The 25,572-nt window shown below is 35.0% G+C and overlaps 1 protein-coding gene and 1 long non-coding RNA gene across 9 annotated transcripts in view; one reads left to right on the forward strand and one right to left on the reverse strand.

The window, feature by feature from the left end:
- ChAT (Choline acetyltransferase) overlaps positions 1-25,572 on the reverse strand; it is a 95,824-nt gene that overhangs the window by 35,606 nt on the left and 34,646 nt on the right. For all 8 annotated transcript variants that reach the window (XM_087412387.1, XM_087412390.1, XM_087412386.1 and 5 more), the window contains one exon: positions 13,296-13,487. In XM_087412387.1, coding sequence (XP_087268513.1) covers positions 13,296-13,487 — 192 coding nt within the window. The remainder of the gene's footprint in view (positions 1-13,295; positions 13,488-25,572) is intronic.
- Positions 1-25,572, forward strand: part of LOC147907610 (uncharacterized) — a 66,011-nt gene that overhangs the window by 16,911 nt on the left and 23,528 nt on the right. The window lies entirely within an intron of this gene.

A 25,572-nucleotide genomic window follows, 5' to 3' on the forward strand; every position in this document is an offset into this window, starting at 1 on the left:
CCGGCTTGGTCACATCAGCAGGTCGGTCGATGCGAATCGATCCGGCTCTTTAAGCGGGTCGTAACCTCTAGCAAGTCCGGCCTTTGGGACGAGGTCGCGGTGACCCAAATTAGGAGCCTTACCTCGCCTTACCTGCGTGCGCTATGGCCGCCTCCGGTGCTCTCCTGCCTGCAATCGTTACCCCGGATTCTGCGCACTCTCATCGTTACCGTTGAGGACACCTCTCTGCGAGAACGTCGAGCTTGCACCTCGAGCAGAGATGTAAACGATGGAAAAATACTAGAATTTTTCGGTAAAAAACTCGGAAACTAATGGTTTTTTTCCTCTTACATTGACAGTTTTTTACTCGGGTATTTTTTTTTAGGTCACTTAGATCTGTTCGCATCGCTTGAAGTCCCCCAAAATTTTTGCACTTAAAGTGATATTGTTAGAAAAATAGATCCGGGCGTTGAAATTAGAAAAGGCACAGATGCTGAATGCAAAGAGTGCAAGCAACGCAAACAGATCTATTAACCTATTATCATCTCGTCAAGAATTGCAACAGTCAATAATACATATTTCCGCTTCGATATAAAATTATAAAAACAAAAGTATTAAAAAGTATCGAAATAACGAGGCAAATGATTTCTATTTTTTCTTCTACATATTTAACATGAATTCTAAGGTTTTTCATAAATTTTATGTAATTTGATCAAAAATACGATTTTTTATGCCGAATAATCTTCGTTCGGGATCAATCTCTCATTCCTTTACGGTAATATTGTATTCAAGTTTCGCCTGTACTGCCAAAAACAGAACTTCGGACTTAAAAAGTAACTTTGGATACATTACACACACCGAAAATACGGTTTCGCTAAAGTATCTAAACGTTTAGCTGGATGCAGTTCTAATTAACTCGTTTGGAACTATCAAAATAATTATACAGACCGCTTAAACCATAACAATACCGCAAGTTTTGACATTCCAGCAACTTAGTTTAAGAGTTCTATATAATTATTTAGATGGTGATGATTCAAATAAAATTATCTACATTTAATTAAATTTTTTGATACTTCAGCAAAATTATTTTTCCATGTAGGTACATTATTTTTATTTTATTATTATTATTATTACTTTACATATGATTGTCAGATATTTCTTCTTAATGATTGACATTACAAGAGATTTTAATGCTGAACAAATCTTATTCAGTGTATAATTGTGATTCTCACGATTAATATTCTCACAATAAAAATCATTGTTTATATTACGTTAAATCATTGACAAGCACTGAAAAAATTTAACGTTTTTATTTAGAGAATATTTACTTTTGAAGTTTTTCATTAATATTTTCTTGAAGGAAGTTACGCGGTTTATGATATCTCTATATCATAATATCTTCATCAGGCAAACAATCTACAAGTATCTATATTTTTATAAAAAAAACTGTAATAAATTTAAGCAAATAAAGTTTCAATGTATCCTTTCTCAATATTCGATCAATACTATCAATCATTGTATGGAATTATTCATTATATCTGTAGAAAATGTGGGAAATTGCGAATTTCCTTTTCTCTTCGGAATTATCCATGCAAAATAGAATCTTTCTTTCTCCGGTATTGAAAATTAAATCTGACAAAACTGTCACAATTCCAACAACTTAACGCAACTTAGCGTAACTGCGACGTTTCTTCGCGAGAGTCGTCGTTCCATCGAGTCCACAACGTCTCGTTGCCCTGCGTGAAAGTAACAACGGCGGACTCTTTTCTGAATTCTAACGAGTTACGTTACGCGAGTCTGAATTTTCCCAAAGCCGTTCATCGGGTATTTAATTACCATCCGCCAAGAGAGATTTCGAAAGTAGACCATCACCGCAACGCTGCGGAAGGATGTTGCTACGTGCGAACGAATTAAACAACGCCAAACTCTCTGCAAACTCTCCACGTACATTACGTACACATGCAAATGTATCTCCTTTCGCTGGCTAAGGGCCACGACACAGACCTTTGCATAAGTCTGGATCTACAATAGGTGTTTTTAAATCTTAAGCCGTAAGAAACTGACCAATTACAGCCGAATGCGAGAAGAATGATCGATTCGTCCATTTCTTATAGCTTAAGGCTTAAAAATCTATTAGTAGATCCGGGCTAAAGTATAACGCACAAGAGAATCAACCGATTTGAACCCTTCTTTTCCTTCCACTTCACGGAAAAGAAGAATTTTCGTTGGTTCTCTTATGCACTGTATTGCAAAATGCAGTTATGCAAAAGTCTGTGTCGCGGCCCTAAGGACAGGAACTCGTGCACAGTGGCTCGCGAAGGTTTGTGGACCGCCGTAAGCAACCTGCGATCGATCCACCTGGCTTGCCCTGCCGCCGTCGTCCCTTCTTGCATGTACACGCCCAAACTCGGGGATGATTTCCCCAACTGCGTTCGTACAAGTCTGTCCCTTGCATTCGCGTGATAATGGAAAAGTTTTGAATTAACTATAGATTGTGATTTCTTCAAATTCGAGCTATGTATATATAGCTACAAATTTAAATGTAAAATATAAATATTATTAGGCATCAAGATTTATTCTTGACCATATTTATTTACGTATTCCAATTTACTTTCTATTGTTACTAATTTATATCGTTGCTAGTATTTTAAGATGCTTATTAGCATTGTTATTAGATTGAATTATTTTACTTTCTATTTACTGATATATATAAGTAAATCAAATAGATAAATAATGGCTAAATATAATCGAGTGTTATAGACCTTATTTGATGGTTAATAATATTTATATTTTATATTTAAATTTCTAAATACTTTAGCAAAACTATTCTATCTGTTGATTACTGTCGAACTTGAAACGCAATCATAAACTGAAGCTAAAATAATATGACAAATTAAATAATATGACAATTTAATAACAATACTAATAAGTCTCTTAAAATACTATCAACGATATAAATTAGTAACAATAAATTGTGCACTTTTTTTGAAAACATCCCTTTTAGCTTCTATATATATATAAAACTATATTTTTATTTTGCACAGCACTTATTAATAGTTCGAATATCTTCATATAAATAATCAATTTATTACGTAACATGTTTTCGTCAAGCCGGTTTGAAATAATTCTTATTACTATCATAAATAATCTTCTAGAACTATATCTCTTCGTTTAAAACAGATACTGTCTTATTCCTTTTTTTAGCTTTTAATATCTCTTCGAGCGACGTGGCAAAGGCAACCAATCTCGTAAACCAAGCCGCTCGTCAAGCCATTTCGAAAATTTCATTTCGGTCTTGTTCTTGGCCCATGTCGAGGGCATTTGATACGCACGCCGAGGACCCTTCTTCAAGGACGAAAAAGGGGCTGTCGAGACGGGATAGAATTAAAGGTTAATCCCACGGGGTATATCTACTCGATGAGAAAGAGAGAGAAAGACAGAGAACAAGAAGGAGCAAGAGAAAGAGAGGAAGAGACGGATTCCTCTCCTCCTCGTGTTCATCTTCTTCTTCGGGAGAGGAGAGTTTTGTTTTTCGCTCGAGACTGGAAGATACCATAAATATTTGCACTCTTAAGTGCTCCTGGAATATAAGAGGAGGCGTCGCGCTGAGAGGATTCTGGATCTTCCGTACAAGCTGATAAATGCTCTTTTGAGTAAAGAATTTTCCCTGACTTAATTAGCTTCTCCGGAAATGGCAATGGAACTATCGTTGAAGTGTCCTTTAGAAGCTTTCATGTGTACAACTAATTTACACCGATTTATCTGTATTAGTACAAACTGAAACCTGATATACAATGTGCTCTTTTTTTCCCGTTTCTTCCTTCTTACTTTTTACTTTTTACCTCTTTGTGATCGTTTTATCAACAACCGTGTTCCTCGTCTCTTTCAAGGTTCGTCAACTTTTATCTCTTTTCTTTTTTAGCCTAGAAAATGAAGTCGACAGGATAAGAAGCAAAAAGACAAATAAAAAATAGTAAAAAAATAGGAAAAGAACTGAAAGTAAAGAGGACATTGTAAATTAGACTTGAGAGATAACTATTTACTTGTATTTTTATGCTTACGGTGGTTTACAAAACGAAGTCGAAACGTTCGTAATCACGATACTATATACATTGTACTTAAGATTTTATTAAAGACACTTTGTTTTAAATAATTTATTAACACATTATTAATTGCAACTCTTATAGTCTTATCTCTAGTTTTTGATTGTTATTGGATAAAAAATTTTTTAATTGTTAATATATTGTTAATATGTATGAAAAACGCTTCTTTCTAGTTACGTGTAATGTTACGTATAAATTCATGAAATAACACCTCCGAATCTCTGTGGAATCATCGTAGTGTTTTGCATTATTTCCTTTCAAATTATTCGCGAATTTTTTTAGGATCATTGAGTCATTTGTCTCCGCCTTACATTATTGTTCATCGCATATCGATCTCCCGGGTGAGATTGGCTTCGTGCATCCCTTGTTCGCGTGGGAACGATTTATACATTGCATATCGGATATATCGACAATATGCCAATTTCGCGAATGGCATTCGTTTTACTCCGATCGTTTGTGTCTCTTGGGCTCGTTTCCATTCTATTCTATCGTTCCTGGAAAATCGGGAAGGAAAAGAGTAAAATAAAATCATAAAGACTTTTTGTTGTAGTGTGTCTCGCACTACACCACTGAACATGCTTTTGCGATTAATTCTCAAACAAAAAAACATTTTCCAATTTTAAGTTGAAATAGAATGAACAGACGTGACGAACATCCATGAAACGCGGTTAACGAGCAGTAAAAGGCGAGACGAGCAGGACAAAACCGCGAGAGCGAAAACATCGGATAGGGGTTGCCGCCCTTCGGATAGGCCACTCGCTGTCGTATCGCCGTAGCGATCCCGCAGACAATCCGTAAGGGCTTAGCACTGTTTCAACAAGGGATTACCGAACGCGTCCCTAAGTCGAGCGATACACGATCCCATAGCGGACCTGCGTGTCGGGGACAAACATTTAAATTGCCAAGATTAGGCCAAGTAGCTAGCAAGTGTGATGCCATGACGCCATTCAGAGACACGCGATTGTTCACGAACACGGATCAACCACGTTGGGTATCTCTTCCTATTTTGAATTCATCATACGGTATTCATCATACGGATTTATTTAAATCAAGTCAAATCTAATTTAATCTGTTCTTTTTTCTTTACCTTTCTGACGTTGTTCTTGCAATACAAAAAAGAAGAATTTTGTTTGAAAGATTTAAAATTTTGCTGGATACAAATCAGAAAATAATTTTGTTGGACTATCAAGATAATTATTAAAAATTATGAAGATAGATTGATGAGATTAAATTATTTATAGTTTGTTTGTAAGATGTTTATTAGCATCAGATCATTAACAGCTTTCTAAAATGTTTATTTGTAGCAATAATATTAAATTATTTGTCAATTTAATTACTATTTTAGTTTCAATTATAGAACTATGTTTCAGGACAAATAATCAGCGTACTTAGCTTAAATTAGAAATTATATAAATTCACAGGAAATATTATCAGACATGAAAACCTTAAATATGACGTTTTGCAAAATAAAATTATGTTAGAAAACGATAAACAATGATATAAAAAATTATGATTTTTCTAGTTTGAGTTTTCTCAAAATTACTTCGACAAACAAAGTTATTTTGATAGTTCAATAAAATTATTTTCAGATCTGTATCCAACAAAATCATTTTTCCCGTGAAAAAAATATGGAATATTTTATAATAGATATTTTTACTAGTCTTTTGACTATTTTTTCTATTATTTTCTCAATATATAAATTGAAAACATTTTTCAAAAATACGAAAGCAATTTTAATAAAATCACTGCTTGTTAATTTGCATCAGAATTTTTGACAAATAAAGTCACCGATGACTATAATTTAATTTAAGCAGGATAATATCATACCTGGTGGTATGATGGCATCAGAACCGCAAGAGAGATACAATTTTGCCGCGGGTCGTATCCTCGTCTTAAAGTGTGACGCATGTAGGTATTTATCTCCTTCGAATGTGTCAAGCCAACAGCTATTTATGAAGACGCAATGCTGTGTATATTACCATCGCATATACGGGATGTACCGAAAGTTGCGTACTTTCACTTAATTACAAAGCGCTTGATAAATTTTCAAGAAATTTTTCAAGACAACAGCCTCGTAAGACACTATTGTGTGACTTTTGACATAAAAGTTTTAATAATAAGTATTTTGATAATTAACATTATGCGATAAAATAATATTATTTGACAAAAATTCACTTAAAATTCGCTATAGATGTAAAATTATATCATTTATTTTATTATATTATGCGTCTTTAAACCTTTGGCTGGCTCCACTCGAAATATTATTAATTCAATCAATAATTCAGTTACGTACGGATTGAGAAAAAAAGTACCGTAGTTCTCCAACACCTTGTACATTTATCTGTCGCGGTTTTACATCGCAAGATTGCGTGTCAGTAATCACGCTCAACCTCGAGCATCATCGATACTTGAATGGCTTGAAAGCGTGAAAATGTCCTTTCAAACCCTCCGATACCACGGGGCATAAGCGATAATTTTGTTTTCTTACTCACGTTTACCTTCACGCTTTTAAATTAACGTTTGTTGCAAATAAGATACTTTGGCTTCTCTGAAAGCAATAATGATGGTAGCGTTTATGGGATACAATACCGCGATTTTCTGCTGAAGCTAAATAATAATCGTAATTTTTTTTCTAAATTTGACTACTAAATAAATATTCGTAATTATTACAAACTTTATACAACTCTCGCTAATATCTGATGATTAATTAATGAAATGTAATTAAAGTACTGTATGCATATAATTGAGATCAAAGGTCTTCGGGGACGAGACACGTTGTTGGAAAAGAAAAGAAAAGAAAAGAAAAAAAAAATCGTGCAAATAGCTGCCATAAAGGTACGGAAAAAAGAACATACATCCCCGTAGTATATCGATTTAGTCGAGGTTTCAACTTTATCGCCTGCTACACCGAAAGGTCCTTGAGCAAGACCTAAAATAGAGAAAAAAGAAAACGAAATACGAAGGAAGGAAGGAAGAAAGGAAGCGCAACTAGGATCCTTTGTACCGCTTCTTGCGTGTCGACGAGAAATATTTTCTTTTTACGCGAGACGAGTTCCTTCTCCTGGCGCTTGGTGGATTGTGGAATAAAACGACCACCCTCGTTCACCTCCGCGTTTTCTCTCCTGTCCGCAGGGATTCATAAGAAAAGTTACGTACTTTAGGGCGGGGACATCCCTCTTTCGAAAAAGCACCAGCTCAGTTTAGCTTTCGATCCACTCGTTACGGTAAACGCTCGGCTTCGCGGGATCAGCCGGTTTCCTCTTTTCGTGTATTTTCTCCCTGGGAAAAGTTTCCTTTCTTCTTGGTTGTTCAGTTTGACAGTAGTTTTCCGCGTTCTCTTATCCGCGGAAAGTGGATGTAACAAATACTTGCACACAGAGTTTGTCGAATCGGTAGCTTTCTGTTCCGTTAAACTGCTCAGAGATATTTCACCGTTGAATTTTAATGTCAATTAAATAATTGAATGATTCACTTATTTAAATAAAAGAACTAAATGAAAGAACTAAATGAAAGATGAAATTAAACAGATTAAAAACCGCTTTATAATTCCTTTCGAAAATATTTAAAAATGACATTTACGAGCGCAGTAGGTAAATATTATTCGGTTCTTTTATTCAACATTTTGAAAAGCTCTTTAAAAAAAAAAGACATTTTTAAGACAATATATTATACAAAATATTTTTTGAAGAAAATAAAAAAAAATATTTTTATAACTTTTTAATAATTTCTTACATAATCCTTTTTATCGTTCCTTGATATTTATTTCGCGAATATATCTCGAGCCATTAAATTATCTCTTCGTTCGCTGATATAAACGTCTTCCTCTGCAACAATTTTGCGAGTCGAGGAATGAAATTATATTCCTCCCAAGTTTCGGATGCTCGCGTGCAGGAACGACCATCCGCGCAAGTGAGAGCTTACGGTCATAAAAGTTTATTGCTTCTCCTTTCCGTACTTCACTCCTTTCCCAGTTCCTTGTAGGGATGAGACTTTGTCGGTTCCCCGCAGAAGAAGATCCCTCCTGAGTCTCGACACGCGGCCATTTGCACGTGCTCGCGATATTTCTGGATAGCATCCACCTGCTTCCATCCTATCCGCTTATTCCACCCTCTTGTATCCTTGGGGAGGATACATCTACTTTAATCGTTTTTGCGGAGAGCAACAGCGTTACTTTCGCACGCGTTTTAACATATGAACTCCTCAATATTTAGTGCAAATAATTACCAAGATATTATGTAGTAAGCTATAAGTAATAAACTATAATAATAGAATATTGTTAATCAAATATTGAAAAAAAAGTTTTTTTATCTTCTCAATTATTGCAGTAACTTGTGTTATTTGTCGGACTATTTCACTTTTTTATTGTATTATTTTTTAAGATCTTTGATCAATTTGATGTGGATTTCTTCTTGATGGAAAAAAAAAACAAAACGCTTCTAAGTTTTGTATAATTGTTGTAAAAGTGAAAACAAAGAATTTTTTGATAAGTTTTCAGAGACAGAAATTAAATAACAATTAATAGCATATTTTCACTGTAATAACGCAAATTCATTTTGTACAAATTTGTAAATGTAAATTCATGACCCCTAATACGTTTTCTTTTTAAAAAGCAACCTCTTTAAAAGGAATGTCTATTTCGAAAAATAATGGCGAGGTATTGTGCAAGTTCTATAAGAGAATTGCAGTTTGAAACGAGATGCAAAATTAGTTTCCTGAAGATCTTCGTAAATTCATAGACGATTCATTCCGGTAAAGTCACGAGGCAGTTAATCGCATCGTTTTCGTCGCGTCGGTTGTGAACTGTGAATGAGGAGAACGCGAGAAAGGTCGAGGGTGACGACGAAGGGGAGGGGGAGGGGGAGGGGATTAATTCCGGGCGTTTGTAATTCGAATTGAATTTATCACGGCGGAAACTATGAAACGACGAACGGACAGACGGACCGACGAACGAATGAACGAACGAACGAATGAAGGGAGTCGGCAAACTCGGGCTTGCGGATGAATAATGGAGGCCCCAATGAGATTTTCCAGTTCGCCGCGGGGCACCGTAATATTAGCTTACCGTCGCCATCGCGACTCGTCCGCGACGTGCACGAAACGACCATCAGGCGTACAATCCGACCCGAGGTTTTAGGTTTGGCCACCCCTGTGTTCTACGATGCCTTCATACTTTTCTCACCCTGCAAAGTTGACGACTATCATCGGAGAACAAACGCGAAAAAAATATCAGGGGTTAAAGAAGATGCCGCTGGGTAGAAGGGATAAAGATTTACGCTCAGGTGGTTAATTAAAATCGCAAACTAGTCAAAGACACGTCTAATAATGGACATACACACACACACACACACAATCGAAATTTTTTTCTCATAATATAAATCTTAACATCACGCCATTACTTCAATAATGACACAATTAAAAAAAAACATGAGTTATTATCATGAATAAGTTAGATAATCATTAACTTATCAATCATTTAATGTGAAAGTTTTATGAAATATAAAAATCGTCGAAAAGGATGATTTTTAAAAATCATCAAAATCGTCAAATAATAAAAAAAAAATTATTTTTTTAAAGGTCATGAAACATGAAAATAATATTTGATCATGTTAAGAATACATTCTTTTTGCTAATATAATTTGATTAGTTAATAATTTCCTCTTCTCTTTTCTGGAAAACTCGATTTTCTGCTATTATTTCCGGAAAGATCGAATAATTTAGTCGACGAGTCCCTCAATTGACCGGCGCTCGCTTTTACAAGACCGGTGTGTCATCTCGAAACGCGTAACTGGATAATGCGAGCGGGCATTCCCATCGATCAGATGAATGGAGAGATAGCGAGAAAGGGAAAGCAAGATCGAAGGAACGGCGGCAATTCGTGCGACAGCCACCGTTGGCGAGAAAATTGCTTTCAGTCTGGCTTTTCGCGACACTTCGCTTGGGACTGGTGGCAGTGGAAAGCGAGGGCAGGAGTGCGAGAGGTCGACCCTTAAAGAAACGAGAAACGAAAATGTATTTCCGGATGTATGCCAGCAAATCGAAAACCCAGACCGGCGATTGTGCGGGTCGAGTCTCCCGCTCAATGCTGAATGGGCCATTCGGCTAAATTAGAAAAATTACGTGAGAGAGAAAGAGCGGAAAGAAGGACAGATTGCTCTCCCGGAGTGGTAAGAAATGAGATATTTCTGTGGAGGACCGCTGGAAAAAGGGAGAAAAGAAGAAGGCATTATCGCGCTGCTTATAAATGTATACCTTCGAGATAAAATTGCGAATGAATTAATCTGGCTTGTAAACAGATGTATTACACAGAGCGAGAAGAGAATTTAGATGAGATATGACAAAACGAAATCTGTTAAAAATCACAGAAAGATATCTTCCAATCTTGGGAGACGGAAATTCTCGGAAAAATTAAGTTCAAACAATTTAAAGATATTGAGTTGCTGCACTTAATTAATTAGTACTTTATTTTTATTACTTGATTACTTTAGTTTGAATATACGCAAGTGACAGATATTTTATACGAGATAAATTTTATAGGTAACAGAAGTCTGACAGGAATAGAAATTCAATTTTGCTCGAGCATATTAATCTTATATTTATAGTCGTTCTGATTTTGCGGTTGTCGCGTTAAATCATGGAAATTTTACAAAACCAACATACAATATTCTTCGTATCTTCGTAAGAAGATATTTATATCGAATACAAAGCTTTAGTTGAAAAATGCAAAACTAAATAAATTTACCCCTATCCAAGTAACGTTCACAAATATTTGATCGTCGCAATTTGTCTCTTTTTGATAATTATGTAAAACGTAAATCCGTAATGCGTTTCTCTTGTTCCCTTTCTGTGAAGTTATTTTATCTTGACAGTAAAACGTTGCACAACTTTTGTTATATATTGGGTCATCTAAAAACCGCGGATACTTTTTAGATGACCCAATATATATATATATATATATACGTTTGGTATGTCTGGCGTGTGCCGTCACTGCGTTTTTGACAAGTTCTCCCAGAAAATGAACACATTTTGAAACCGTAACTCCAAATTTGAGTGAAGTGCATTATTTATACATTTTGACTGACATAGTTGTCATCAGTGTTGACACCGGTATCTCTTCGCCTGGCAATCGCTTTATGTACGTAGAACGTAGCTCCGTGTGTGTCACCCTTCCCGCCCTCATTCCTCTGACAATATTTGCATTGTTCCGGTACAGTCCGAACGACCCTTACGTCCATCCCCTTTCACCGGTGCGTTGCAAGAGTGGAGTGGAGTGACGCAGACGGGGAGGAGGGAGGCGCCGGGGCCCTCGCGTAAATCCATTTATTTATTTATTTATGTGCCACGGGGGGGCTCGGGCCGACGAGGGGGTGCGAGGTGCGGCTTATAGCCGGCGCATGCATCGAACCGGGAATCCCATGGGAACGACCGTACGGGATGAGAGGGATAGCAAAAGTCACGGGGAACTCGCGCGCGGATACTCGACTTCGTCTCCGGGCCTCTCCAGGAGCTCGCTTGGAATATACAGGGTGTTACTTATTCATAATGTTTAATGTGTAGAATGATGATTCTTGCCAAGGAACAGTTTAAATTTTTGGGAATGAAATTTTACTCCAAGGAAAAGTGATAGTTGCGGCAAGGAATGAACTTCACTCCTTCAGGAGTAAATTTCTTAACGTAAAATGTCAACTTTAATGATTAATATCTCGCTTCGTAAGATAGAGCGATGTTTTTTTTTCTATATTCGTTCGTTTTATGCAAAAATATGTCAAATGAGCTTGATAATTTTTAGATTAAATGTAGGAAAACTAAACTTTAAGACATTTATCAGAATGAAATTTTAGTCTGTTCTTTTAGAGAGTGAAATTATTCACTCTCCATACAGATTGAAAATTGACTCCCATTTGGAATGATTCTTTACTCTTTGGGAGTGAAATTTCACTCCCAAAAACTTAAAGTATACGAGAACGTGTCGAGTGCCAGAATTTAAATGAGATATATTGTCACAATTAGGCATATAAACAAAACTAGAGTTATTGACATTTAATTCTTTATATATCGACTAAAATATTTTTAAATATTTTTATTTTATTTAAATAGAATTTATATTAAATCTAAATTTTATTCTCTCTCTATTGGAAAAAATTCTTTTATTCTGACTCTCATATGTAACATCATACACTATTTTTCAATAAAATTACGTAAGTAAAAAATTAACAAACGTTTTCATCCTAAAAATTTTTCTTACTCTTCCTAATTTTGATATAAAACAGAATTTATACAATAAAGAATTTATCCATCTGTATAAAAGGTCACTTAAATTTTATTCGAAATTTTAAAATTTGCTAGGCAGAATTTATAAAAAGAATTACTTCTGTGCCTCTTAATTTCTTATAATTAATTTAATATAAACTCTATTTAAATAACATAATTTTTAGTGTAAAAAGTTAATAAAAAATTAAACGTCAATAACGCTTCAATTGAAAAAAATTAGGAAACAAAGAATTCCGAAAGAATTTTCTTCTTGTTTAAATAACTATATTATAACGCTACATTATTTTGAAGTTTACGCCTTCAAGACATTTTCTTCAAAATTTTCAAACGTTACTTAAATATCATCTTTTAAAGTTTTGTTTAGATTTTCAAATTTTTCTATTTTAACTTGCTCTATATATGCATCGATCTCATTCTCGCAGATATTACGATCGATCGAACGATAGGCGAACACCCTGTGTAATAGCAAATTCTCTCGAGGCATCGCGAGCTTGAAACGAAAATGGTGTTGTGCCACTTAGACGCGGAGAGGATCTCTTTCCCGTTCGATCCCCATGACTGTGACACACACCGCAGTTTTTTCTTCTACTTTTTCGCGACGGGATAGACCCTCGTTTTAAAGCGACGGCCGTATTACGGATTACGCCGTCTGACTCGGCTTTCCGACAGAGTCGATGTCTTCTCGGCAATGTTACGGAGAGAAGTAGACAAAATCTCTCGGTACATTGACGGCTTACAAATAGAATTCCAAGTAAATCCAAGAAAAATAACATGACTCAAAATTGCATATAATCTAAACACAATTTTCTTCTGAAGTGAATCAACTCCTCCAATTCAATTTCAATGAAAATATATTTTTATTTATTTTATAAAAGTTAAGTGTAATTTGTTTGAAAATGCGACCATTGTGTTTGAATTGATATTTGTGTAAAATTGGTTACTCACCCAGTTGGCCACCTTCTGTCTACGTTCGAAGAGACGTTGCTGGAGTTTCGGGCCAGGACCCGACAGGAAGGCTCGTACCAAGCTTCGAGTCTTTTCCAGGTGATTCGGCGTGATAGCTTCGACCTGCGCCAAGTATTTCTGCAAGGTCGTCTCGAGGTCCGGAACCGGAAGACTCGGTAGAGCCTCCTCCTTCTATAAATCGAACGGAAATAGGTGATTACTGCGAGCGAGAAGAAAGAAGATTGAAATGAATTATGCGACGAGTAACAAAAGGCGGACATAGACATTACATTTTCAATTTAAGTGATGTGTGCATTTATAAAAAAAAAACATTATATATATTTTTAAGATTTATTATAACATATGTATATAATATAATAATATATTGTTCTGTTAAAACTGTAGTAACCGATTCACCACTTTTAATGCGAATGAAAGAGACATCGGACGGTAGAGAAGAAAAAACAATAATAAAGTTATCAAATTATGTTTAATCGAAAGCAAAACGCTTCTGATGGACTCTCTCCATTTTAGAGTTCAAGCTATTCCAAAAGCTTTGACTACTATTGCATAACGTAACGTCCGATAGTCACAATCATCGGAGACGAATAAGCGATGTGGAAAACGATGACATAAGGCGACCGGAAATTGGCAGACGAAAGGGTCACGGCTGGCAGCGTGTCCTACGTCCTACACTGGACATGTATTCGTTGCCCTTTGCGGGGGGCCACGGCGATTGTAAAATAAAGAATCAATCGAGAAACGAAGCGTGCCTCTGATGGAGTAAGGACCCTTAAGGCTAGCACGGTTGGTTGAACGGAATCCCCTTTTGCAGGCCTAACAAGACCAACTTTGCGATCCGAACACCCTCGTCCTTCAGCTTGAGTGTTTCCGGCGAGCTTGTGTAAGAATAAAAGAGAGGAAAGAGAGAACGAAAGAAGGAGAGAGGGGGGAGGGAGGGGAGGAAAGACTATCCTCCTGTAATAGATTTTATTCCCTTTTTAGCAGATTCATATGTTTTGTAGACTCATTAGTCCTTAGATCGATTATTCTGTCGTTACAAATTATTGATACATTCTTCTAAAAAATTGTAAAATTCATAATACTTAATTTCACTGGTTGATACAAAGATATTTTTGGACTTAATTACTTTCGAACTTATTACGATAATTAACACACGGAAATGACAGTTTTGCTGAATCTAATAATTTAGTTAGAAAGAGATCTATAATTTATTGGGCCATCAAAATATAATTATGCAGAACACTCAAGCTAATTACTAAAATGACAAAACTTTTTGCAGTTTTACTGATGCTTGAAATTCCCACGTAATTATTTTGAATGGCGTGCAACAAAATTACTTTCAAAATTTTATATCTAACTAAATTTTTAGTTACTTCAGCAAAACTATCAGTTTTTTTTTTCGTGTGGGAGAAATAAATTTAATTCGTTGTAATAAATCGTCTAGGTACTCCGTCTAAAAACCACACGAGTGGAATTCAATGGAAAAACTTGAGAATTTCGTACATGGAAACGTGCAGAATTCATTCCAACTTTGCAGAGTGTCAACTTAAGCTACCTCCGACTTCTCCAACATTCTACCGATCCCCCAAGTTTCCTTAGAAGAGAAAACTTTCCCATCATATTATTCCGACAACTGGAGTCCTACCTATGTTCACGTCAAGGAACTCATTCACGCTAGTTCCTGAACGATTCGCGAACTTTGTCGCGTCGCGATCAAAGGGCTCGGTACTATTCGCGCGCGCGAGGAGCCGAGCGAGCGGAAGGCGATCTTAGATACTGAAAATCGTGTGCGAGATGACATTCGGAGGGGCAGAGGGGTCGCGGGTCGGGGGGGGGTGTAAGGTCGTTAGCGGAGTTTCGAGCGGTGCATAGCAATGAGGCTTGAAAAGGGGGTGGAAAACCTCCTGGGAATCCGGACACCCGTTATACGGAGAGCGGAATGAAACGGAGGGCGTGCGTCGTGTTGCGGAGGTAGCTGCAGGAACAGGACAGGAACGACTGACTCATGCCGTGCCAGGATAATCGAACTCGTTACGACCCGACTCCCCGGATTCGTTTCGTGCGTAGAATCGTGTATCGTCCTTCTGCGTGGTGTATCGATGGATCGGGATTATAGCGCCCAATACAATCTTTTATGAACTTAACTGTTCTTAGATATACCGAAAAAAGCCTTTCTTCGCTTTTCACAAGGAAATGTAAGATAAGCAAACTTCGTAAAGTAAAAAAAAAAATCAAATTTGGATTTTAATGAAACTTTGTATGTATATATAAATTATATAAATAGATAAATTTAGAAAATATCAATTGCGGCTAATAAACGGTTTTAAAGGGTGAAATCATCCCCTATATTTAAAGCAGTTTTAACTTTTTTCATATCTCAATAACTACTTATCAAAAGATTTATACAAAAGATATATAATAAATTTATCTACGTCATATTAAAAAAAAATTTTTTGAAATTTATTAATTTTAAGATTTATTTTTTATTTTGAATATTTTTGAAATATAAAGGGTGATTTTCTAAATTCATTTATTTATGTAATCTACATATATGAAAATTTTTATTAAAATCAGAATGTGACACTTTGCGAGGTTTCTTTGTTAGAGAGAATTATGTGACGTTTAATAAAATACGCAATCTCGTGAAAGGAAATAAACGATCAATGAAACCGATTATGTCCTTTCAAAGAAGAAAGAAAGCTCTCATTAAAAAATCTGTATAGCTTTCCAAATCTTTTTGTAAAAGAAGAAGAAGAAAACTGAAATGAGAGTTCACTATCGCGCAATTGCATTGCGAGAATGCAGAAATAAGAAGAGGCGGTAGAGGGTTGAGAAGAATCGTTAGATCTCGCTGAATAATCCTGTGAAGAAGTCAGATCGATAAGCGAGATCGACACGGTCCGCAAAACAAACGTCCGTAGATTCGACTTGCGCTCCTTACCGATGCAAAACAGCGCGGAGGGTCGTAGCAATTAAGAGATAACAAGGTTTCCTCCCCTCGGTGCCCCTCCAATTAGTAACACTCCCGCTGCACCACGCTAGAACGGCGGAACAACCACCTCGGGCTCCCCTCGTCGCAGTCCTTCACCATCGCCACCACTACCCCCGGCGGCGGTTCTCCCGCTTTTTCGACCTATCTCGCCCTTGTTTGCATACCGCGACGGTCCACCAGGGACTTCCGCGGGAGATTGCGAGGTGCCGTTCTCGTGACGGTAGATACACATTATCTGAGATGCGCTTGCAGATGGAAAATTCAAGGGAGACGATTCCACCTCCGCGCGAAGTTAATTTTTAACTATCACAGTTTCGCAAGGCAATGCATAAAAATTTCATTAAACTAATTTTTTCTGTTACTTGCTTCCTAGATCCGTTTTTGTAACATTAATGTTAGTCTCGAGTCGACTTGACAATCTATTCTTGGACTTAAAAATTCCTGCATATCGTAGACGCAACAGATATGTATAAACTAAGCGTTCTCTGATCTTAACTTTTATTCTGTTGAAAAGAATTGAACATTATCAACATTTCTCTTCAGTTTTGTCAGCATTTTTCTTCAATTCGATATTTTAGAGAGAAAAAGTGATGTACTTCAAGCTAGAATTTTTTATTATAAGAATTCTATTTCAAACTACCTCACGTTTTTTAAACTGACAGTGACAACTTCATAGAAATGTGCAGTCTATTCTTATTATGTCTATATTTTATATATATATATATATATATATTATATATATATATATATATATATATATATATATAGGATGTCTCACAATTATCACATTTCTTCTTAAAAACATATTTTTGAGATAATTTTGAGACGAAAATCCTAATACAAAAATGTCGAGTACAATAATTTTTGAATTATAATTGATTAAAGATAGTATGTAATATGAAAATTATATAGTCTCGATATTTTCGTATTAAGATTTTTGTCTTAGAATGTTTAAAAGAATCCAGAATTAATAATAGAGTAATGAAAGTAAATTTTGATATATATATAAGCATTTAAAATTATAATTAAAATAATTATTACAGTCTCGACATTTTCGTATTAGGATTTTCGTCTCAAAATTACTTTAAAAAAATATCCTTAAGAGGAAATGCGATAGTTGTGTAATACTCTGTATGTACGAAAAGAATTTTTTATTCATTTTAATATTTCTACATTACAATATTCTATGTAACCTAGTATAACTCATAATAACATTTGCAGTCCACAACAATTTTAAACAATTACGTGTGCATGTAAAACTGTAAGGATTTAATAAAAAATGAGATAACGCAAGAATAAAATATATACTTTAATTTTTCATACCGAATAAACATAACTTTAATGAGCTACGATTAAAAAAATATTGCAATCATCGATACTCGGCGAGTCGTGAACAAAGATAGTTGCTTAAACGCGATGACAGAGATAAAATAATTTAGCGAAATCGAGCAGAGAGACAATGAGCAGCGAACTATGAGAAATTAGTCGATTAATAGATTGATAATTTGCTGGAAAATGTGTTACAACAAACGGATTACGCGCTTTCGCCATGCGAGAAAGAAAGGAAAAGAGAGCAGCCCGGCGGAGCGGGATGTAGAAAGGGAGGATGCCAGGGGGGGGAGGGATGGACAGGCAATTATTTCGAATTCAGTACGTTCGAATGGCAGCCACGTCCGATTGATTATTATCGAGTCGAGCAAACGAGGGTGCTTGATCGAAGCCAGCCGAGCGTTGCGCGGACTTGGCGATGCTGATTAATATCGTCGACGAGATCGACCATAAACACACGTTGCGCAGTTATCGCCGGACTGATTACAGGTAAACTTGGAATTGTAACTGCTATTTTAACTGCTGTTTATGACGGCGATATTTCCCGAGAATGAGCAGAGCACGAAACGAACTCGCATTAACACCCTAACGAGGCTCTTCGTTAAAACTTGGTAATTAGAGATCAACATTTATTTGTAGCTATCTAAATACAGCTGAACATAATTCCCTGGAAAAATGCAAATAAAATTATACATCGTTGAATTATAAAAAATGTGTCTCAAATTTTTGTGGCGTTTATTTTCGTTGTATCTGTTATGTTAGATCTCTCATTGTAATTTTTTTATCGCAGCACATAGAATTCTTCATCATAATCTTTCATTGTGACACACGAAAGAACGATTTTGCTGAAATATCTAAAAATTTAGCTAAATACAGAATCTTAATGAATAATAGATCTAAAAATAATGTTATTGCATCATCAAAATAATTATATACAAGACTCGAGCGTGCTGCTGAAAAATTTTGAGTTCTAACAAGTCTGAATATCCTACATGTACATAATTAATTTGATGGTCCAACAAAATTAGATTTTTATCTAGTTAAATTTTTAGGGACAAAGCCAAATTATAGATTCAATTGTAAGTTCGCCTCTTCAATTTTACGAGTTTAAGATGAACTATTTTTTTCTACTAAACTATAACTGTGAAGAACAAAGGGAAAAAGTGGGATTAACAAAACATTATTATACTCTCATCAAAACTCGTTTCTTCGTCAGTCGAGTCGAGTGCAACTCGCTGGCGTAATCTCTCGGGAACATTTTCGCTCGCGCTTTCATAACGAACTGCCCTCTTCCCTCGACAGGGTTGCTCTTCAAGGAGAAAATAAGTTTTTCGGTCGCCGACGCAGGGGAGAACGGACCGGTTGCTTGGGGCATGAAAGTTCGCGCCTATTTCTCCGGAGGAATGATGATCAAAGTGAGATTACGCGCTGCGACCTGGGCGCAACGGAGAAATTCCGTTCTGCAGACTCAAAGAGGATGCTGCGAGCGTTTGTCCTGCCGAAGGACCCCTTAACGCTTCTTCTTTCCTCGTTAGCACGATTTTCTCGCAAGCTTAATGATATTTGCCGAGGGACGTCGACGATGAAACAGACTAACTGCCTCGACATTTCGCTGCCTCAGCTCGTGAAATGCAACTTATATAATTATATACAAAAAAATTTTGGCTCTTTCGTCCGTAATTTTAACTGATTTTAAGACAATTTAAGATTAAAAAGAAATTCTGATTTTACAATTTAAAAAACGCTAGATGTTTGAAACTAAAGTATAATACAGCTAAATTTTGATGACAAATTTAATATCGTTTTATGTAAAAGGGAAACTTCCCTTGTTACTTTACAGCAAATAAAAAATATAGTTACAATGTGGAAAATTTATTAAACGGTGAGATCAATGTAGCATATATGTAGAGTTAAAATAATTTTGAGCAAACGAAACACCGCCGCGGCGCGGCGTTTCTATCGTAACGCAAACAGCGGCAAACCGAGCAAATTGGCAAACAGTCGGGGATGTGCAACCGTGCGAAGCAATTACGGATTTTGCGTGAACGACGCGCACTCTTTGTACGAAGGGCGAAGGGTGCGGAGAGGATTTTTCTCCGTTGCAATGGCGTAACTACTGAGTAGACCTCGGGACAATTTCAAAAGTATAATTTAATTATGCCCCATAAAACGATTTTTCATACAGATAAATAAAACATTTTAATTTAATTTTAATTTAATTCTCCAGAAAGCAACTTCCATTCGCTTTTTATCTGCCCGTTATATAAAACTTTTTCAAGCTTTGATGTCTATTTATTACATAAATTCTCAAAAGATGTTTTCTTAAAAAATGTACATTGAAATATTAATTTGCTTTAAAATTTGTTAAATTATTGTTAGAGCTTTCCATGAAATTAAATCTCTTTGATGCTGTACGATAAATTAAAATTATCTACTGTAAAATTTCACGGATAATTTTTAAACGGGAGAATATAAAATATACTTTGTAAATTTGTCTCTGCAACGTTTCTACGCTGTTGCATCGAGCCTAAACTTTGTCTGAACCAGGAACGAGTGAACAGTAATTGGAGAGCGAGGGTGGGGATTATGCTCGTGTTTCTAATGAAGCGACCGAGAACTTGACCCCCATGGAAGAATGCCTTGCACCCCCGACGAATTTGTCTTTCCGATTTGCGTCGACAAATTCGACGTTGATGTCAAAAACTGCGGGAAACACGCGGCCTTGGAGAAAGAAGAAAAAAATAGCTCGCACATTACATCGAACAATCTCGTCATGTTACGTCGAAGTCACGCGGATTCGCGTGTTTAAGTTTTTTTCGTGTAACTTCTCGATTTTTATTTATGGCACCAAGAGTAGTTATCGCGTAGTATGAGTAAGCAAAACTCACGATCCTATTCTTCGTTCCTTTTTTTCCTAGAGAAAAATTTTCCTTTCTTATAAAGAAATATATCAAGATTGAAAATTATAAAAAGCAGACTAAAATTCTCAGGTTATGAAAAGAAAATCAATAGATTCTATTACAAAATGTAACGAAATGTGTATATAATATTGTAATATTAAATATTAGTTGTAATATAATAAGCAATCGAAACGATTAAATAATAATATATATTAGTAATATATCTTTCTTATTATCAATGTGCTAATTAAGTATCCGTTGTATTTCAAGATGTCCCGCATGACATACAAAAAAATAGATTTCTCCATTTTGAAAACGATGTCGAGAATCAGTTCACTTATGACTGTTTTGATGTTTAAAATAAATATCACAAATCTTCTACTTCTCTCAAATTGCAATATTCTTGGCATATTTGATTATTTCGAGATCGACATTTCCTTGATTAAAAAAAAGTAATTTGATGTAAATTTTAAGTCTTTTAAATATCATTGGTTTACATTTTTTACAATCTAAAATTTAAAATAACTCAGATCGAAATAAAAAATCGGAAACTTCTATCTTCATTAATGATCTGGATTAATCTTCACAGTTACATTCAACTAAGAAAGTTTTGTCAATATATTTTTATTTTATTTCATTTTAATTGATTCAATCGCGAGAGAAATTATCAGATTAAAGAGAAGTTAAATAAAGTTTTATTTGCCACAAATCTTAAGTTACAGAAAATTGTATAATTTCAATCGTTGAAATCACGCGAAAATTATTAAAATCTAACTCGAATCTACTTTTTTTTTCATCAAGAAAATCGATCTCGAAATTATCAAAGAATATGCCAAGGATATTGCAATTTGAGAGAAGTAGAAGATTTGTAATATTTATTTTAACATCAAAAAAGTCGTAAGTGAACTGATCCTCGATATCGTTTTCAAAATGGAGAAGTTTATTTTTTGTATGTCATGCGAGGCATCTTGAATACAAGGAATACTTGATTAGCACGTTAATAATGAGAACAGTTTGCGGGAATACATCCAGTAGCGAAAGCATAAATTTTCGTATGACTTACAATTCCATCAGAGAGTAATTTGGCGAGTATTTAAGAGATATAGAGACGGTGGGAACGCGAGGGATGTGGATCGCCAAGAGAAACCGAAAAAACGAAAGGGAAATCTCTAGATAACGATAGGGCCCACCCTTCAATTATCCCAACGCGCGTTTTTATGGTAGCTAGTTTGGCTTACACCATTAGCAACCTGATATCGATGAGACCCATCAGGAAGACCCTTCCTTGCCATCGGCCCCGTTCATGATTTGTTTTCGTTCGTGCAACTTTAAATGCCTTAAAACACCCGCGCTGCACGCATTTACGGGATCCTCTCGATTTCTATGATCGATTCGGCTTTTAACCCTTAATGGTACCGATATATAAAAAAAATACATCATATATATATATATATTTTTTTTATTGTGACCAGCCTCCAAAATATTGCGACCTATCGATATAATAGTACTAGATGGAGCGTGCGACTGAAATTTCTTTCATTTTGACGGACTAAAAAAGAGAAGTAAATGATATATGTATAGATCACTTTTTCTATTATTGTTCTATTAGAAATTTTATGTAATGTAAAAAGAATATATTATTTCAAGTCAGTGACTGTATTGTCTATAATGTTAATGCTGCATACATAAATGATTAAATTTTACATGTATAAATGTGGTTTGTTCATGTAAGAATTTATTGTAAAAATAAATACTACAAATGTAATTCACTCGTAAATAGAATCGGTGAAGCGCCTTACTTTATGATTCCTGATTACATATACGATTTCGTATTATCCATATCCTTCCTTCTTTTTCTAAATCTGTTAAAATGATGTTGGTTCTACACTTCTTCCAATATTACACATTGATGTTGTCATCATTAATGATAAATAAAATGCACAACACATAAAATTCAGATATAATAGAGAATTATGTTTTACACGGAAAAATTTATCGCTGTACCGTAACTTTTAATTCGTCTTTCCCACACGAAATTTTCCTCTCGTATAAATTGCAAAAATAAAATCAGGATCAATTCAAACTTGACTATGTTTTTGCAGTAAACTTTACGATTCCGAGGTTTGTAAAGCCACGCTCTCATGAATACGAAGCGCCGGGTACGTGTACGCATATTGTGCGTATTTGCGAACGTCCTCAGGGGCAGCTTCAGAAGTTTGCGCTTAATCATGAAATGGACTCGGATTGGAAATGGCAAACTCACTCTCTCCGAGTTTAGTTAGCGACACTCGCTACGCTTTGAAGTTCGACAAGCCCCATCCTCTGATTCTCTTCCCTCGATCGCGCTTATTAGCGAGAATGGATCGACGCTATACGTACATCCCGAGACATCTCTCTAATAGTTGCCGATGCTTATCGCAAGCTAGGACATTAAGGTGGTATAAGCGTCAACGAGCTCTTTGATTTCCGAGAACGTTTTGCATCTCACGCTGGAATTTATGCGGCATTTGCTCGTGTCGAGTTGCTTTAATATGATTAGCTCGTATTAGCTTCGCCCGTGTAGAAATATGAGATGTTTAAAAGCAGCGGAAATTCCGGAACTTAATTTGAAATCTAGAACTGCATGTCCCTATACAGGATGAATTCATTTCACTCTTTGAACCTGTCTCTTCTAATTATCTCTTCTAATTATATTTTTATTTTTTGACATGACATATTTATAGTGAGTTTAGTTTTCCTCCCCTTAGGCTAATATTAAAAAATAAATGTCATTCTAAGATTTTAAAAATATAAACATTTTGCACTAATTGTATTCGCAATTATAAATTATATATATAATTTATGATTATATATAACAAAAATTAGGACATGGAAATTATTTACATAAAATGAATATATTTTTTGAGTCTTACATTTTAAATCCGGCTGACATCAATGACAAAAAAATTGATAAATAAAACAAAGTCGAATTTCGGTAATTTATTCTCTCTTCATTTATTTTAATACAGAAAATTGCAGTTTCTATTCTTCGGTCTTGTTAGAATCATGGATTTTTATTTTCACGAAAGAGACGTCAACAACGTCAACCAGAAAATTGTTTCGTGACAAGTTAGACATACTACAAATTAAGCCATGATTAAATCACTTGCGCGTGATTAAAAATGTCAATTAAGGACATTAAATTAAGATATCAATTAAAAGATAAAGAATTGTGCATCAAATGTTGCATTGCTTTGCTTCTTACTTTCTTAAGTTTTTTCATGTGTTTCTAGTTTTACGCTCTGCAAAATGTAGTTTAACACAAGACAAAAATATTTAAAAAATTAATACTTAAAAAATAAGTTCATCAATTACCGTAATCCTAATTTTTTTCTATACTCGCCAATTAATCTCATCGATTACCTTACACTTCAACGTAGTTCTATCGAAATCTATTCGCCGCGTTTGTCGAATCACGTTCGTGGGGCCGCGGAAAAATTCGGTCATCACGGATAATAGGATGCCGTGCACTTTACGTGTCATAATAGAACGGGTACCAGATAACAGATGGCACGTGACTCACGCGTGCACCACCCCGACGATTCGTAAATAAATTAGTCACTATCGGATCTCGCGATAACACATTATTTATGATCGTCTCGTGACGTGCATTCTTAGAAAATGGGTAGGAACGCTTAAATTTAATAAAGTATCGATATCACGCAAATCTCATTTTAATATTTTCGAAACGTTATACTTATTACATTGTAAAATAAATTTGTTATACATACGAATAATTAATGTCAGCTTGTATTAACTTAATTTGACATTTTTGTCAATTCTGTTTTTTGATATTCCCGCCCAATACAAATAACACAGACACACAAAAATTTTTTGATTCGGAGATTAGATCATGTATTCTTATGTGTATTTTGACATTCTGAATCAAATCCGATGTTCAAATTGCTCCATTACGTCATAATTTTTTTTATTGAAGAAAAACAGCTCAATTTTCTAGTTTTTATTTTTAAACTATCAAATTGCATATTAACTTTATATTGCATAATATAATATTGTTGGTAAATTTACTTTCTCTCTTTTATCTCAATTTGTATATTAAAAACCAGACTATAAATGATTCTAAAAATACTGCAGGAAAATTGAGTTATTTTTTATTGATAAAAAAATTTCGATTTGTTTTCAGAGCGTTAAAATACATGAAAATATACATGACTTAATCCCCGGATTAAAAATTAAATTTTATTTTCGTATTGTGTAAAAAATATAATTATACAAACACATTCTAAAAATAGTATTATGAAGTTATTATTGTTAGTAGGTATTCATAGAAAGCTAAATTATGGGCTTTCTATAATAAACTGTGTTACCTAAGTTTTAAATCATAAGAAATTAAGTGAATTACAGTCGAATGTGAGAAGAATAATCAAATATGATTGGTTAAAAGTTCTTACAGGTTAAGACTTAAAAACTTAAATAATGGCTTATTGTATGTTAATAATTAACGTGTTGATATTTAATATTTAAAAAAATTTATCATCATCAGAGACATGCTTTTCTGTCCTCGAGACTAAAATGTCGTGAACATTATATATTTATTGTTAGTACGTTTAAGTACCAAGCTCAACAAAAAGCATCGCAAACATTTCTATCCTATTAGGGCTGACCGCTCGGCTGTGCTTAATACAATACAGGGGATCAAATAGGAGCATCGCGGAAGTACTCAGGTAGAATAAGTAGACTTGTGGCTGACCAACATTGCGACGCGTGTCATGATCACCAATTGCGATCTCGATCGTATTTGATGAGATCTCGGATCAACGATTTACAGATGAACGCCCTTCGTAGATTTAACAATACTTTAGGACTCATCGAAGATCAATCATTTCAAGAATTGAAAATATTTCAAGAAAATTAATTTAAAAATAATTAATTAATTAACAAAAAATCGAATGCTATTCATCTCTCAAAACAATTAAGGTATTCTGAGCAAATAATTGTCTGATACACAAAAAAAAAGATTTAGTTAAGTCTT

The sequence above is a fragment of the Acromyrmex echinatior genome, chromosome 13 (assembly GCF_024713525.1).
Source record: "Acromyrmex echinatior isolate Ae372 chromosome 13, ASM2471352v2, whole genome shotgun sequence".
Taxonomy (NCBI): Eukaryota; Metazoa; Arthropoda; class Insecta; order Hymenoptera; family Formicidae; genus Acromyrmex; species Acromyrmex echinatior.